Here is a 17,117-nt window from a genome sequence, read left to right as displayed (position 1 = left end):
TGAATTGTTAATCCGGTCCTGCCCCCAACGAACGCAACTTTCCACCTCTGAGACAGCTTAAAAGAAGTCTAGAGGACTGCTAACTCACTAAGATCTACTTACTGTAGGCTGCGCAAAACCACAGGCCTTTTTTTTGGGCAAGCCTGCATTCCAAGCAGGCCTTCTGTTGAAGAATTGTATATAAATCCTGCGCTAACAGTAATCGTCCTACCCCCCGCTACCACAGCTGTGGATAGTGTGGCATGACGTCTTGAGTTAATGCATTAAACATTGTTTGCTGGTAACCAGCCACAAATAGCCTACAGATTCTTGCGTGCGTACATTCTCTATTCTCTCCAAAATGTGCCCGTTCTATAGGCTGGCCAAGTGCGTAATTCTGCGGCATAAAGCAGATGTATTTGTTTATTGTACAGAAAAATAAAAATAACCTGTCAAGCAGCCAATTGACTACATTGCAGTCAATAAGTAGAGCAAATTACGAAACCAAAACGTGGGTCATAGTTGTCTAAGCCTCTGCTGTGAGGCCAAACCCATGAACAAAGACGCATTGATATCTGCAATAGAGTTTTTTTTGGTGAAACAAGCTCACAGCCGAACGAGTCATAGCACTGAAGGGAGAGGCAACTGGCATGTGATCTCCCCCCGGACCAATGGATGTACAAGTTTTCTCCTGTGCCTACGATATTTAATCCAGTGTTTTGTCAAGTTCCAAAATGCTATTCGTTTTAACGAATTTTTATGATAGTATGAAGTACTTTTTGTATAGGGTATTTTAATTGCTTTATACTCAATACTCTACCAATGGCTATTGCATCTGTCTATTGAAAGTGAGAATGTGGCATGTGATCTACTGTGTAGGCTTCATAAAATAAAATAAACAGATTGCTAATGGCCTACAAGCTGATCTGGGGTGCGTTCCCCGTTACAACCACGGAGGTTAGCTTTTACTAACAGGATGCATCGTTCAACTAACCAACATGTAAGTTCGACTGTTTCCCAAAACTGTCGTACTTACATAGTACTGTAAGTTTGGACCATGATAGTTTCCAAACTTCAGTAGTCTGGACTAAGGTGGTTAATGGCGTTTAGTAGCACGTGAGCGGGCACCTGCACATACTTCTGTGGCGCATTGCGTTAAGGCCGGCAGATGACAGCGCCCGTTGCACAGCAGTTACCAGTCCCCTGTCCAAGAGTTGAATCTGGGTTAAGATTTTGACAAAAATATTGACATCGTTGTTTACCTAAGTTTATCTTTTTTGTGCAGATCATATTATCAAAATCAGAATCAGCCTTCTTGACTTGGTTTTTGTAAAACTAACAAGGACCCCCACCCACCTTATTATTATCTGCAGGTGTGTGACTTTTACTTACGTGCACATGGCTGGAAAATCGACTTTTAATTTATGTATTTTCTGCCTTGGGCATAAAATATGGATGTATGGTGGTTAGAAGTGTAAATATCAATTAGAAACCTAAATATATTTATAATTATTAATTTGCAAACAAATAACTGGCGTCAGTGACGTCTGACATGAAGATCCCTGGAACTATGCTTCTACTAGCATTCTACCACAGGTCGAGAGGTGTAGTTGTAACTACACAACTTTACGATAGTGGTTGTGAACGTTCGTTGCTACTATGGTTTTGGGAAACACTAACGTAGTGTAATGATGCATTGGACTATGTAAGTTCCAAATATGAATGTAATTCTGCGGCATAAAGCAGATGTATTTGTTTATTGTACAGAAAAATAAAAATGACATGTCAAGCAGTCAATTGACTACATTGCAGTCAAGAAGTAGGGCAAATTAATTTACGAAACCAAAACGTGGGTCAGTTGTCTAAGCCTCTATAGCGTAGCCTGTTAAAAACGTCGCAGAAGCCTACCCAAGGCTACAGATTAATTCTGAACAGTTATTTCTCTACTGGCTCAATTATCACACCATTGTTTTGATTTGCGTAGTTGCGTTACCCCAACACTGACAATAATGTAGACAGCAAATTTCGATTTTCGTTACCACTGTGTAGTCAAGCCTTAACCCTTAGAACCCTAAGCTGTTTTTAGGGCATTTTCACAACCTTTATTCATAAGGATTTATTCTGGTCATTGTAAGTGCCACACACACATATTATATATTGTTTTTTTCAGCAGAGTCTAGGCTATCCAGATCTGCCATTATTTCATGTATTAGTACTAGAATTGATTTTATTTAGATTTTTAAAGAATTAAAATATAAAAAGTGTATTATAAAAATTCTTATATTTCGATATGTATGAAGGATGTACTTGGTATCAAATGATAGCTCTATGTCTCCTCTTTCATCTGACATGCATGGCATATATATCCGATCACGGGTCCGCGAGTAATTCAAACGAGAGTAATGGGTGTGCAGCGTTGGTTTGTGTACATGACGTTAATATTTTGCAGTCACTTTGTCTGTTTTTATAAGCCAGAAGGATCGATATCCATGGTACCAATGGATAGCCCTGTGTCCCCTCTTTCATCTGATATGCTTGCCATATCTATGCGATCACGGGTTTGCGAGTAATTCAAACGAAAGTAATGGGTGCGCGAGTGAACGCAGAGAGGTATAGACTGTAAATATGATGCAATTTGATTTAATTTCATGATTTTTCATACTTGATCGTACAGACAAGTGCGTAGTCTCTTTGGAAAGCCCCACTTCTTCTCTGTCATGCAATAAAGGTTTCATCTCGCTGCGATGAACAGTCGCGGAGCAATGTAACAGAGAAGTAAGGGTGTGTTTTTTGACGCACTTTGCGTCAATCGGGTTCTAAGGGTTAAGCTAATACCCAAGTAGCCTAAATCGAGGTAAATCAAGCTTTTTCAGAAGGGGCGGCAGGCAGAGCGATGTACAGTGGCAGAGGGACGCACAGTGGCTGAAAGTGGTACTAAAGCTTCCCGCAGCTTCACGCCTCGTAATGCGCGACTGAAGTGGCCATTTGAAAGCGATGCCCACTGTACATCACATCCCTGCAAAGTTTATTTAAAAAAATATTTCCCAAACATCAGTGCTCAGTATGACTGGATTATGGATCCATTTAATGCAGCATGTTGGTATTTCATTGACTGTATTGTACAATGCTGTAAAATATTGTTCTATGCCAATATATGTATGAAATATGTGTGTTTAATTTACAATGGCACATTATGTATTTATTTATTATTATATCTGCAGCACCAGCTGATTTTAACTGTGCTAAAGAGGATATATTTAGAACTTGTCATTATTTCAATAAATTTGACAATTTTAAGCTTGACCTACCACTTTCTTAGAGCGATGAGGGACAGGTGGGCCTCGAAAATGCCCCCTTGATCAAAGTGGGAAATGAAAGAAAAAGTTTGATTACCACTGCACTAGTGGCAGCAAATGTAATTTGCAGCCAGGGTAGTCTAGCAACTCTCCGTTGGCTTGCAAGCTGGAAAAATTCAACTTATATCAGGCAAATCACATCGTGTATAGAGTCAGCGACGGTTCGGCATTGAATTTCCTGCTACTTGAAACAAAGATTTTAAATAATTAAAAGAAGAAGAACCTTTTAATTATTGACCAAATTGGTTTCACTCTAGAGCCCTGGCATTCCTTACCAGTCCTATTTTATTTACTGATCAGGAAAGGTCCTCAGATTCACCAGGAATTTAAAGGAGGGAACCCTCTCCACGCAGGCTCCATGTGGAGAGGAGCAGGGTCAGCTTTGTGCTTCCTGAAGTCTGACCACCTCCTTAGTTTTTTTTATGTTAAGGGTCAGGACAACTCTACCAGCTGCTGCACCTGAAAATAACAGGAAAGGCTTTTGACCTGGCATGTATTAGCACATAAGTCACTTTTGAAGATTATTTGGGTGACTTGGTGACCTCAAAATTATACTTTTTCCTGCTTGGGGACAAGATAAACATGGGTCTTTGTCCAAGTCGGTTTTCACATTTCCAGTTGATTGGAACCTTTTAATTATTGTTTTAACTGTAAATATGAGCATTTTCAACAGAGTAGCTACTTTTTAATATCCCTTCGCTGACTTGCAAAGGTCAAAACACTTAACTGCGATTAGGAGAATTTAACACATTTTCTGTCTTTCCCATGTTAGAAAAATAACTAGGGGATTTGACCTCTGTGTCACTTTATTTTCAGACATTCATAGTCATGGATTACTACTGAAAATTCAGACACTGATTAACTTAAAAATCTGTTGTATAGGACTTTATGTTGATATACCTTAATGAATGCATATTTGAGGCACCGATGAGACTCCGTGGGATGGTCAGTTGAGTGATGTCACCCTTTGGGTTGTCAAGTGGGCGCCCTCCTTGGGTGTTTCGCTGATAGGCCCACAACACCTCCAGAGGGTAGAGCAGTGAATCCCAGCGTCCCAGGTTCACTCCCTAGATGCCATCAACTCACTTGAAGGCCCAGGCGGAGTCTTATCTCTTCATCCACAGCCAATGGCTTCACTTTTCAGCAGCCACGGAGAGGTCTTTGACTGCCTGCTGGTAGGCCTTCCCTCGCACTCCCATCTCCCTGAGTAGCCTGGATGTTGAGGTGGCTACTAACCCTCTGCAGCTTACTTCCACTGGGCACACCTTCACATTCCAGCCTTGTTGTTGCGCATCGGCTGCAAGTTCAGCGTACATCAGCCTTTTCCGTTCATAAGGCTCCTCCACTGCACCCTCCCAGGCCACGGTGAGCTCGATGATGTACAGTGGGTCCCAGTTAAGTTTGGACGGGTTCCTTCAGGAATCACGCACCACATTTTCTCAGCAGAAATTGCACAAACTGCAGTTGACACAAACAACCACAAGGTGTCACTTTGGAGTTCTGCCACTACTATTTTTGATGCGACTTGACTTACTGCTTCCATGATGCAGTTTCCAAGTCAGTAGAACAATCAGAGAAAGCTGAGCCATTACCAAACATATATGATAATACAATAGCATGAGTTTATATATGTTATACCCTATTTGTCACGGTTACTTATAGATTTGATAGTGTAACGATAAGCGCATGAGACTTTCAGCGGGGGCACGGGAACTTAAATTGATCACGGTAGTTTAAGCTTACACTTGACAAAACATTCTAATATGAAAATGTAGATGCAATTGTTGTAAGATGGTGCAGCTCCTTTAAGAAAGCATCGTGCGCAGGGATGGAGAGAGAGAAAGCGAGAGGGGATATGTGTGTTAGAACTTAGATGCGTGTGGAAAAAGTATACGTGCTGTTGAGACTGGAGTGAGTCATATTCAAAATAATGCAAAAAATAAATCCGCAGATAAAACCAATTATCCTCATTCATTGCAACCGCAGTATGCCTGCTTGCCGACGTTCAAACGAAAAAGATATCAAAGCACCTTTTGCGTTTGAATGGAGCACGATTTTTTTTTAAAACAGCTAGACAAATGATTTAGCTAATTGATTATAGCCTGTACACAAGCAATTGTTGAACATTTACCTGTACAAGTACATTGACAGTAGCCCAGCCTAACAAGCATGTTGTAGGCCTACTGTAGAAATTTCACTTAAATTGCAACCGCAACACGCCTGCTTGCCGGCGTTCAAACGACAACAAAAAAAGATATCAAAGCAACAAGAGGGTTGAGTCTGAATGACACGACTCATATTGCTCCTCATAACCGTCTATAAAAAATGTTTTTTTTTTTTTTTTTCTTTTCTTTTTGAGCATGTCCGAATCCCAGGACATAACGCACTGGACCTTATAATAGGCTCGAGATATAATTCCAAAGGGGGCAGATAGGGGCCTACTGCACTTAAAACTTAAAAGATTGAAGCGAAGCTTCCGAAATTTGAAATTGCGATCAGTGACTGGCATCGGGTGAACGAAGCTTTTCGAAGTTGAACAGGCTATTAAAAACTATTTGCGCACCTCAATGTCACAGGAGAGACTGGGCTCTTCCTTCTATTAATTGAAAAAGACGTTATGCTACCTGCAAACTGGCCTATGATTTCATTGCTGAGTTTGCGGCAAATCAAGATATTGCGAGTCTGTGTCATTTATTTGTCCAATGTTAGCCTACAGACCAGTTTCCATAGTGCATATCTTATCAACAGTTTGAATGTCGTGTGTGTTTCTGCTCATTGACAAATACCGTTCAGCACAATGATTCATGCCCAATTAATTTCCCCTGTTAAAGTGTTCGCCTTTGTTACACTATTTGGTTTCGTGATGTAGCCTATGATAATGCCCAATTAATTTCCCCTGTTAAAGTGTTCGCCTTTGTTACACTATTTGGTTTCGTGATGTAGCCTATGATAAACACCATATGGCCAAATATGTGACTCTAAGCTAATGTTATAGGCTATACAATTTCCCCTCTTACAGACAAGCTGGTGTAGCTTATTAGACTAGGCTACTATTAAAATGCACCGGCGGTAGCCTTGGCTATGTGTAAAGTAAGCTATCGCATGATTTCATGCACGTAAGTTCATGCATCTGTCAAGTTCGCACAGGGCCTCGCACCCCCTTGCGACGGCCCTGCAGCTCCTCCTAAGACAGCGAGGAAAAACTTAAAATACGCGATAAACCCGGGAGAAGTTAACAGGTTTGTTTCGGTCCCGGTGATTATTGTGAAATTATGCAAACAACAGCCTTTTCAAGGCATTTCAAGGAAGGAGTCGTAGCATGCAAGCTCCCAAATTGACCCAGTAGCCTACAGAAGGCATCAATAGCCTAAATTGTTGGGACTGGGGAGGGTCATGCGTTTTTTTTCTCAATCACTTTGGAGGGTCATAGAAAAATTTCTTGCTGGCGAGGGAGGGTCTTTTTGACTAAAGCTCCCTTCATATATCTCTGAGCTTTTAATATCTTATCAACCACAAAGGAAACTTAGATCATCCAATTGTAATCTTTTAATCATACCCAAAGTGCTCCACAAACAAAGTGGAGAAGCTGCTTTTATCCATTATGCCCCCAAACTATGGAACACCCTGCCTCTGTACATCAAGCAGGCGAGTTCAATAATATTTTTAAAAAAGATCTGAAAACATACCTGTACAGGAAAGCTTTTAGTTAACTCATCTTATCCTGTAGACTACTTTTTCAGATTATTCTACATCTGCTACTATTGAGGGCTTAGCCAGCCAGAAGCAGGTGGGCTCCCCTATTAAGTCAGGTTCTGCTCAAGGTTTCTTCCTGGAATATGGGAGTTTTTCCTTGCCACAGTTGCCATATGGCGTGCTTGTGGGGGGTAAGAGGGTTAAGGCTGCCAGTCTTATGACGTCATTTTCTATATTTTTGATATGTTGCTGAGTGGATCATAAACAGCCCCAGCAATGAAGAAAAGTGATTGATAATGACTGACTGACTATTATTGTGTTACATGCTTCAAATGTAAAGCACTTTGAGCTGCATTCTGTGTATGAAAGGTGCTATACAAATAAAGCTTATTATTATTATTATTATTATTATTATTATTATTATAAAACTCCTCCGGTAGCCCCTAAACAGTCCCTAATTGATTATAGCCTGTAGGCCTACACCAGCAATTGTTGAACATTTACCTGTACAGGACATTGACAGTAGCCCAGCCTAACAAGCAGATGTTGCAAAAGACATCAAAAGACGCAATTAATCAGAAATAAATAATGTAATCTGCATCGCTTTATTTAACAAACTGCAAGCAACAAGAGGGTTGAGTTCGCTGTGAGGCCAAACCCAAGAGCAGAGCCTACCTGTTAAGGCACTCGATAGGCTATAATGAGCTGTGTGCGCCTGGAAAGACAATAGAAGATGCTTTCTGAATAGCACAGCGAAGACGGCTCTGGTCATCCCATACCCTCCCCCCACTTCCTGTAGCCTACCATTATGACTTGTTGCCGTTTTGGAACATTAAGCTTTTTCACGTTAAGCCCCCCTCCCCCACCCCATTCTTTCACAAGCAGTGGGGGAGCGCGGGGCACAAAGTAACATTTTTTGGTAGACAAAGGAAGGTTCTCCGCGCTTCTGTCGTTTGGCCACAATCCGGTGCAACCAGGCCAGGACAGATATTTTAGAGCAGGGGTGTCAAACTCATTTTCATAGAGGGCCACATCATTGAATTTATATGTTACTGAGGGCCACATAATCGGCGAACATGTGCATGGTGCAACCATGAAATCGGTATTGCAGTAGGCTATGGCTTATTCAAAATTGCTGTGAAATAATGGTCCTAACCACTTTAAAACAGTGTGGCTGAAATAAAAAACAAAAAGCCTACAACAGTAACATTTTCAAATGCAACTTCTAGGCCTACAGTATTAGTTAACAACTGATCAATATGCATTCATGGACTGACATTGATGAGAATAAACTGCAGTCAATAATGTGCATAACAATGTCCATAACACAGAGACACAGTGTGAGAGAGAGAGAGAGAGAGAGCGCTATGGTACGTACACCCACCCCCACCCCCGCAAAAACAAATTTACGCATGTACAATATTTGTCCGTTTCCCGGTTTTAGGTCCGTGCATTGCAAAAAAAGTAGCCTACATAGCATAACAATATCCACATGCAATAATACAACAACAACGCCTCACGATGACCTATTCATTTGGACAAATTGATACAGCCCTATAGCTAAAGTTACCTTTAGTTTTGTTCTAGCTGCATCGTGGACGCCTGGCTTTAAACAGCTGTAATCTAATGTTCTGACAAGCACACCAATTGCCTACCTTGTTCTTGCCCATCTGGAATAACTCCTCTAGCTTTGCTGCCTCCATCCTTTCTGTTTTCGTTGTTTAAACTTGTGATATCCATAACTAGTGAATTAGCCCAACATGTGTGCTGATAACCATATATAGATAGCCTAGTAAAAGAAAACAACAAGTAGCCTAGTTGTGCCTGCGTGCGTATTCTGTCTTTAAAGTTTAATAATGTTCTGCACCTTTTACTAAAGAATAAAGAAAATTAAGAAGACATCTGAGCTGCACCGGCGTGTCTCCTTCTCTCTAACACTTTTTGGCTTTGGCTAAATATTTCTAAAATCATTTGAGTTTCACTAGTCACATGTTTTAACAAGCAACACTTCTTATTGAACTAATAACAGACGTGTGTCGAAAATTGACTTTATTTTCCATAGCCTACGGAGAAATAACATATGCAGAGTCTAACCCAGGTCAATCTTGCCAAAAAAGCCCTCAAACCTGAAAACACATGAGGCAAAAGTGCAAAACATCACAAAACTAACTAAACTAACACGCGCATATTTTTGTATTGCAATCATTGTAGCCTACAGTTGTAACAGCGCGTAACAGTCGATTTATGCGCTCATTATAAAGAACGTTTAACGTGTCCTAAAAACAGCTATCAATTAATCACCAAACGTCTAATAAACAAGTATTGCCAGGAGCAACACCTTGCAAAAAATGATAACAATAGGCCTAGGCCTTTATATGGCTCTGCTCCTGCCTAGATTCGAACTCAGAACTGCCTGAAAGTTGCAGACCTGTTCTGGAAATATGTGCATTAACCCACTCTACCGTCAGACAACGCTATCTGCTTCGAGTAGGCCTATTAGGTAGGACTGTAGCCTACACTGGTTGCTGTGGCACAGTCTTGAGTGACCGAATTCGTTTTCCTTTGTCATATGAATGCTGTCATTTTGTTAACATTACTGTTAAGGAGATGCTGTAGGCATCTATATTTCAACCTCGTTAGTATAGTAAAAAAATCAGAACTATTCACAAGGTTTCTGGGCAGCATATTTATGTTCCGTTAGCAAGCGAAATTCTCACGACTACCGACAAAGTAGCCTACTGCCAGCTGACGAAGCTCTCATTTTAAAACATTACTGAGAGACAGGCACTGTACAATCAAGAAATCTTGCCACTGAATCCAAAACTATGTTTAACCCTTTGCAGACGGCCCATTCTAATTTCGGTACCCCAGTACCGATGACGTTCAGTGTAATAACTCCGCCATACCCCAGCCAATTTTATCACTGAAAACTTCCTCAAAAACGTCACATCATAGGCTTTCTGGCGATATGATTGGTTAAGGGATTTGTGGCGCGAATTTCTTTTACTACGTGAAGGAAAAATCAAGAGTTGACGTCTCCCTCCACTAGAGGAAAAACAGCAGGAAGCACTATGCATCGTTGATCTTGACGTCGTCTAAAGGAGAAACTACTGGATCATCTGAGGTAAAAACAAGTCTTTTTATGTTATTATTACTTGTTATCCATGTTATTACTTCAAAATCGTTTTTAAAAGTTATTTTTGCTGGTAATTACACCTTGTATGCATGGCCGTAACATAATGTGTGTGTGTGTTCACTTCAGCTGATGACAGCTGGTATTTTAGCATACCGTAATCTTTAGTAAACTCATAATTTTCAGTCATTTTTGGGGGGGTACTATATGTCAACCAAGATTACAGACCTACTAAGACTGAAACTTTAACGATTTGTTCTATTTTGAACGATGTTGCTTGCTTGTCATCTGATAGAAAACTAGCTAAGTTAGGTAACGTTAGCATCAGGAGAGGCTGTAACATGTCCTTGACGAGTAGTCGAGATAAAGTTCACTCCGTGCTTCATGACTGCCAACTTTATGTCAAGTAGACCTAATCGGTATTTTTATTGTCAAATAAACCTTTCATTCCTTCAGTAATATGTATAGCACAATTTACAGTTGTTTGTAGCCAAGTTGCTTAGCTTACTTAGATAGAAACATCTGACATGAATGACAACGTTAATGTTACTGTTACCGGCGTGAAGACTGTGTTGATCACCGATGGTGTAACTTAAGGATTTTATTCATTGACTGCTGTTTTCATGAATACATGACTGAAGATTTGTTATAAATGTGTTTTAGTATTGTTTAGCTTTTAGGCTGTAAGGTTGGCTGCCACGATTATGAGGTTTTGGGTGGCTAACTATGATGGGAGCTCATACACCCAAGCCTACTCGCCAACACATTATTTTCTAAGGGGTGTTTTGTCTTTACTTAACTGCAGTAGCCTATGCACGGTGTGTATGTGTATGCATATGCTGTTTAGATGTTTTCTGTCATCTCCTGACTCCTGTTAATAAATCAATTTTTGCTTGTAAGCTGGTATGCTATGTATGGTTTAGCCAAGGCAATAACACTTACTGTAGTGAGCTCTGAGACTAATGTTACCTCTCCAAGCAATATTGGAGTTCTCCAGTGACAATAATACTTTTAGTGAAAAGAGTCATGGTTGGTGGTGATTAAGATTATGTGGAAGTAATGTAAAATAAAACTAAACAACCTATTCACTATCAGACCTGTGATTTGTTATTTTAGATGGAGGGAGAGAAGTACATGCAACTGGGGTGAAAGCAGCCGACTGCTGATGGCAAATATGACCCCAAGGACCACGATGGCATGGACATGGGACATGGATGGGTAGCTTCTGGATGAAGAAGAAGACAATGATGTGCTACAGAGGGAGATAATCTTCCATCATCCTCAGCTGGGTAAGCATGTTTGTGTGTGTGTGTGTGTGCGTCCATCTGGGCGCAAGCACATTTCTGGTTGTGATAAGAGTGTTGCTTATAACAATAATGAGAGGGATTATAGTGATAATAGTTTGGTTAGATTTATAATTCAATTTCTATATTTCTTATCTGACAATTTCTTTATTTTGAGTTTGGGCAAGTCCCATGTCAGGTAGAAAGCATACACTTTGCCTATCCTTCCAACACAGACAGAGACACCAACTCCAATAGCATTTACACCCCATCGTCTGCTAGGCTTAGATGGACACACACACACGCGTGCACACACACACGCGTGCACACACACACACACACACACACACACACACACACACACACACACACACAACCATGCCACAGCTGTGACAATGCACACACCACGGATCTGGTGTGAATGTGGCGTTAGTGTATCACCTTATGTGTGGGGCATATGATATGGATAATTATATATTGTATCAAATTATATGCTGTATGGTTGTTAAATGTATTGAATTTCTTCTAACGTTTTAATTGTTTATATATATGTGTGTGAATGTTAGTATGAGTTGATGTTTTGTTCACCATGTAAGATTTGTTGATCTTTGTTATACTGTTGTCTTGTCATTCTTGTAGTTCTAATAGTTACTGCATGTTTGTAAACATATGTTTATGTTATTTACCTGAAGTTGTTGTTCCTGGTTATTTAATCACATTGTTTAAGACTTTTCTAAATAAAATGATTTATTTCCCCTTTCGTAAACCTAACACATGTGCCAGTGTCTCTATATTCTTGTTTTCATAGTAGAATGAAGCACACGGAGAAGCAGTTACAATCAGCTAGTCTGTCTTTCAGCCTTTATCTGTCCTCCCCACAATTGAGCTTGTTTTGATGGTAAAACAGCTTAATTTTTTACATGACCATTATATCTGTATTTTTAGGTCAGATGCCAAACCGGGAAATGAAAACATTGTACTCTTTAAAAATTCTACTTGTTACTGTTATGAGTAAATTAATCATAACTTCTGAACCAAAGGTGATAAATTGATTCTGTTTTTTTTTCACTGAGGAGAACACAACACTGGCTATCCTTTGCACACTATATCTACAACAGACATTAGGTGAAAAGAAAGATTCATCTTGAGAAATTGATATTTTCACGTTTTTTGATATTGAATTTTGAAGGTTTTGTTTAAAAACAATGTGTGTTACCCTCAAACTTATTAACTATGATATGTACCATTTTAAAGGGCTAGTTCTCCTGATTACAATGGTGGGTATATCTTATCTCTGTCATGTAGCATGGCCACACAATAAGCCTTTTTGTCTCACAAGGGCATCAAGTATGAAAAAACGGAATGTTTCGTGCCGTCTGCAAAGGTCTAATAAATGTATCATAACTTTTGAACAAAAGGTGACACATTGATTCTGTTTTTATCACTGAGTAGAGGACAAAATTGTGAATCTCCCATACACTCTATGTTTTTCTCTATCTACAATAGAAATTGGGAGAAAAATTAGATTAATCTTGACAAACTGATGTTTTCGTGTTTTTTGGGGTTGAATTTTAAAGATATTTTTTAAAAATTATGTATGTTCTCCTCAAACTTATTAATTATATTTTATACCATTTGAAAGGGCTATTTCTCCTGATTAGAGTGGTGGGTATATTGTATCTTTGTCATGTAGCATAATCATACAATAAGCCTTTTTGTGCCATAAGGCCATCGAGTATGAAAAAATGGAATGTTCGGCACAGTCTGCAAAGGGGTTAACATTATGTACAAAGCGTAGGCTACAGTGGACTAGCATGTTGCAGGGGCTGCTAAAAACACAGAGAAACGCACTGAAAACTCGGCCAATCACAGCCCTTGCTGTCGAATGCGCCGTCTGGTTCGACCGGGGAACGCCACAGCGGACTATGCTGCCCCCAAGCGGCTGCAGTTGTACTTACATTTCACAAGTGTCAATTTTTAACTGGGACCCACTGTATACAAGCTTGAGTGAGGCTGACCACAGAACAAGGTCTGGTCGCATGTTGGTGGCTGCGATTTCAGCTGGGAAGCAGAGTTTCTTGCAGCAATAAATAATATAAACATATATCACACATAAACATACATACAAGTTAAAAAATAAATACAATTGGATATAGTCTCTGTTAAAGAGGTTGTAAACTGCATTGACTCTCGGCATAAGATTTTCTCTCACGGCACAAAGGGGAGTTGTTGTAAATAGTTATGGCAGTGGGCAGGAATGATTTTCTATAACGCTCCTTGCTACAGCGCAGTTGGAGCAACCTCCAGCTGAAAACACTCTGTTGTTTGACCAGTAGTTCATTCAGTGGATGTGAGATGTTGTCCATAATGTTAAGGAGCTTTTGCAACATCCTTCTCTCAACAACTAACTCTAGGGGTTCAAGTGTACTTCCAATTACAGAGCTACAACTCCAACTACATATCCTGGCGTCATTTTAGGGACCAGGAGAAGTTTTCCATTGAAGTAGGCTAGCGCATTTTAAAAGTAGGCTAGGCTTCCTATTAGACATTCTCTGGCTATACACAACACAGAACTTCCTCTCCCCTTATTCCCCCGAAATACATTAATTATATTCTATAGTGACACCTTATGAACGTCCCAGGTATTAACTAGGGGGCAGAAAAAGACTCGGACTATGCAGCACGGTTGAAACTGCATAGTCAGTCATCCGCTTTAAAGGCACGCTACCGTAAGGCTAATCATAGCTGTGCCCTCACACTATCGCACGTGACAATTTACTTAAAAAGGTGATTTTCTCCTCTTCTGGCGTATCGTGACAGGAGAACCATGGCAATTTTGGATGCGGTTATTTTAGTGATACTTTTTGCAATACCCTCGATATACCGCTGGAAAGCTTAGTTTATGGCTGTTTGTGTGAGTACAATAACTTAATTTTGTGAATTAAAACCCTAAACATGCCCTAAAACAAGGGGAAGCAGCTTTTGCCCCAACTGTTGTCACTTAAAAGAAACTTAAAATGATTTACTACTAATGTGCTATATAAATATACTTGTCTTGCCTTTCAACTGGTGGCTTTGTCACGCTTGTACTCAAAATGGAAGGCTAAATGCTTAAAATATATTTCTATTGAATGTGTTGCATGTTGACTGAGAATATAGAGCAAAACATCAAGCACACACCCCATTATTCTTAAAGAACAGAAGATAAACAATATATCATTATTCATTTTATGTTGTGGTGGTTTCCTTTGCTTGAATTACCGGAGAAAGTAATTCATTCAATGCATTGGTCTGTTGGGACTCTTTGAAGGATTAGCTACCCAACAGGGTCATCTTTACTAGGGCAATCTCAGTAGCCTTCAGCATGCCCCTGCAGGCATCCAGTTCAACCCCCATTGATAAGTAAGGAAAATATGCTTCTCGAAAGTACTGCAAAAAGCGGGGGTTGAGATGGAAAGAACTGTTGAAATAAAAAAGTCCATCAGGGGAGTCTGTGCTTGAGTTGACATTGTAGCGAAGTAGTGGCCTTTAAAATCAAGAAAGAATATTTTGTTGTTGTTTCAGTGTGTTGGGGAAAATGGCAAGTGCAGTTCAGCAGTTTGGCATATAGCGAGAAAAAAAAAGAAGAAAAGGAAAAGAAAAAAACAACTCTGAAAAACATCTGTTCACAAGAATTTTTAGTACTCCAACATCTTTCCTTTTAAGTAAACTTCCCCAATCATCATATACAAACACACAAACACCCCACTCTTACCAAAGTCCAAACAGTCCATCCACAACAATTGCAAACAATGTTCAAGAGTCAATTGACAATGGACATCCAAAATAAATAAAGATAATCCAGTCATACATAGCAGCAATGGACCATTGAGTTATGGGTACAGTGTACAAGTGCGCACATATGGTTTTACAATGGCAGAGAGAGGGACAGAGATACGTTTGTTTCAGTAGGAGAAAAAACGAGTGCGAGTAGTAGAAGCGGTAGACACACGAGCAATAGCGTCGGAATCCCAAACAACGCTAGTGTCACAAGTGAAGGACAGCAGACAAAATGTTAGGGTTCGGCAAAGGGAGGGACTATTTAGCGAGCAATAGCGTCGGAATCCCAAACGATGCTAGTGTCACGAGTGGAGGAGAGCACAGACAAAATGTGAGGATTCAGCAGAGGAAGGGCCTATTTAGCGTCGGATTCCCAAATTACGCTACTGTAAGTAACCTATGTTTGTTAGGTCCCACAGCCGCACAAGGATAGTACACGAACGTGCAGGCACAAAACGACAGTGAGTGCAGAGTGAACGAGTCACCTGATAGCCAGTTGAATGCCTGAGCAGCCAGAGGATAATTCACAAGGTATCCAGACAGGGAAGTTGCCAGCACTGGAAGTTACCACTCGTAAATCCATGGGTAGCGTTTTTAATTGAGCGAGCCTACCCCACACTTTTAGCGCATCTAATTTAGCAAACACGGAGGGAGAACCTTTCACCAGGAATCCACCAAACATTCAGCTCTCCCCTAAAACAGGAAGTAACGTGTGCTATATTGGATGTAGGCCTGCCCCAGTCAAACAACAGCAGCCAATGACATTTCCTCAATCAGACACACTGGAAACGTGAGGAGGAGGCAAAGGAAGAGAGATTCAGGAAATCTTAGACAACAGGTTTTAAATAGAGAAATAGCAAGGTTGAGGTATAGACGTTGACAAAGAAATAAATTCTAAAAGGAGCATGTCTACTCTGGAAGACTAATAGTAAAAATACTTTCATTAGTCTGTTACACAGAAAGGGAAAAAATAGTGAGAGGCTTTAAGAACGGGCGGGCATGGTGAAGGCTCCACACCCACTACAACATGGAATTGCTCTGTAAGATTGTTATTCTTTGCCTTTCTTGCAGTCTGACACCTCCATTTCCTCTTTTTCAGATCATGCATGCCTTTTCTGTTGCTCCATTTGACCAAAACCTGTCCATAGATGGCCGCAGCCTTACTGATGACTCTGCTACTCTGGGAAGCCTAGGGGTGATACCAGACAGCATCATCTGCCTGAAGGTATACAGTTAAGATAAAGTATCACAGAGAACATTCACAAAAGCCCTAGAATTAGTATGAAGCGAATTAAATAGAGATCTTGTGATTTTAGCCTATACATCTATACCCACTTATTTAAATCATAATTTAAGAGGCAGTGCAAGATAGGTATGCATATCTGTAATTGGAGAATGCGCCCCACAGAAGCATTACTCGAGAAGTAGAAGTAAAAAGAGACATTGAAAACTGATAGTAGAAGTTAAATGAATACACAGAATAAAGGAAAGACAGAACATTTTGATAGTAAATGAATAAATAAAAAAAGCTTAAAATCATATATCTATATATTTTCATAGGACATGATTGGATTGTAGGATTCTCAGTGGCTAAATTAAGTCAATATGTGAAGTGTGAGCACAAACCTGACACATTTGTTTTCAGCTCATGCTTATTAGTACATGTGTGTTCTTTTTCTGACGTGTTTATCAGTCATCTATTGTACATAAAACTGAGATAATCAAGTTGGTCTGTTTGGATATCATAGAAATGTGTTAAATCAGTCTTTAGTCATGGCTAATCCAAGAAGTTCTGGTCATTTGTTTTTACCAGTTGTTTTATCATATGATGCATGACTGAATGAACAACTTAAT

The 17,117-nt window shown here is 40.0% G+C and overlaps 1 protein-coding gene across 1 annotated transcript in view; it reads left to right on the top strand.

Moving 5' to 3' along the window:
• usp48 (ubiquitin specific peptidase 48) overlaps positions 1-17,117 on the top strand; it is a gene marked incomplete in the record, with an annotated part of 222,083 nt that overhangs the window by 199,473 nt on the left and 5,493 nt on the right. Inside the window, 1 exon segment of the mRNA XM_048254240.1 lies at positions 16,363-16,488. Within this exon segment, the coding sequence (XP_048110197.1) occupies positions 16,363-16,488 (126 nt within the window).

This window comes from Alosa alosa, chromosome 10, assembly GCF_017589495.1.
Source record: "Alosa alosa isolate M-15738 ecotype Scorff River chromosome 10, AALO_Geno_1.1, whole genome shotgun sequence".
Taxonomy (NCBI): domain Eukaryota; kingdom Metazoa; phylum Chordata; class Actinopteri; order Clupeiformes; family Clupeidae; genus Alosa; species Alosa alosa.
This window is presented reverse-complemented; position numbering and strand designations above follow the sequence as displayed.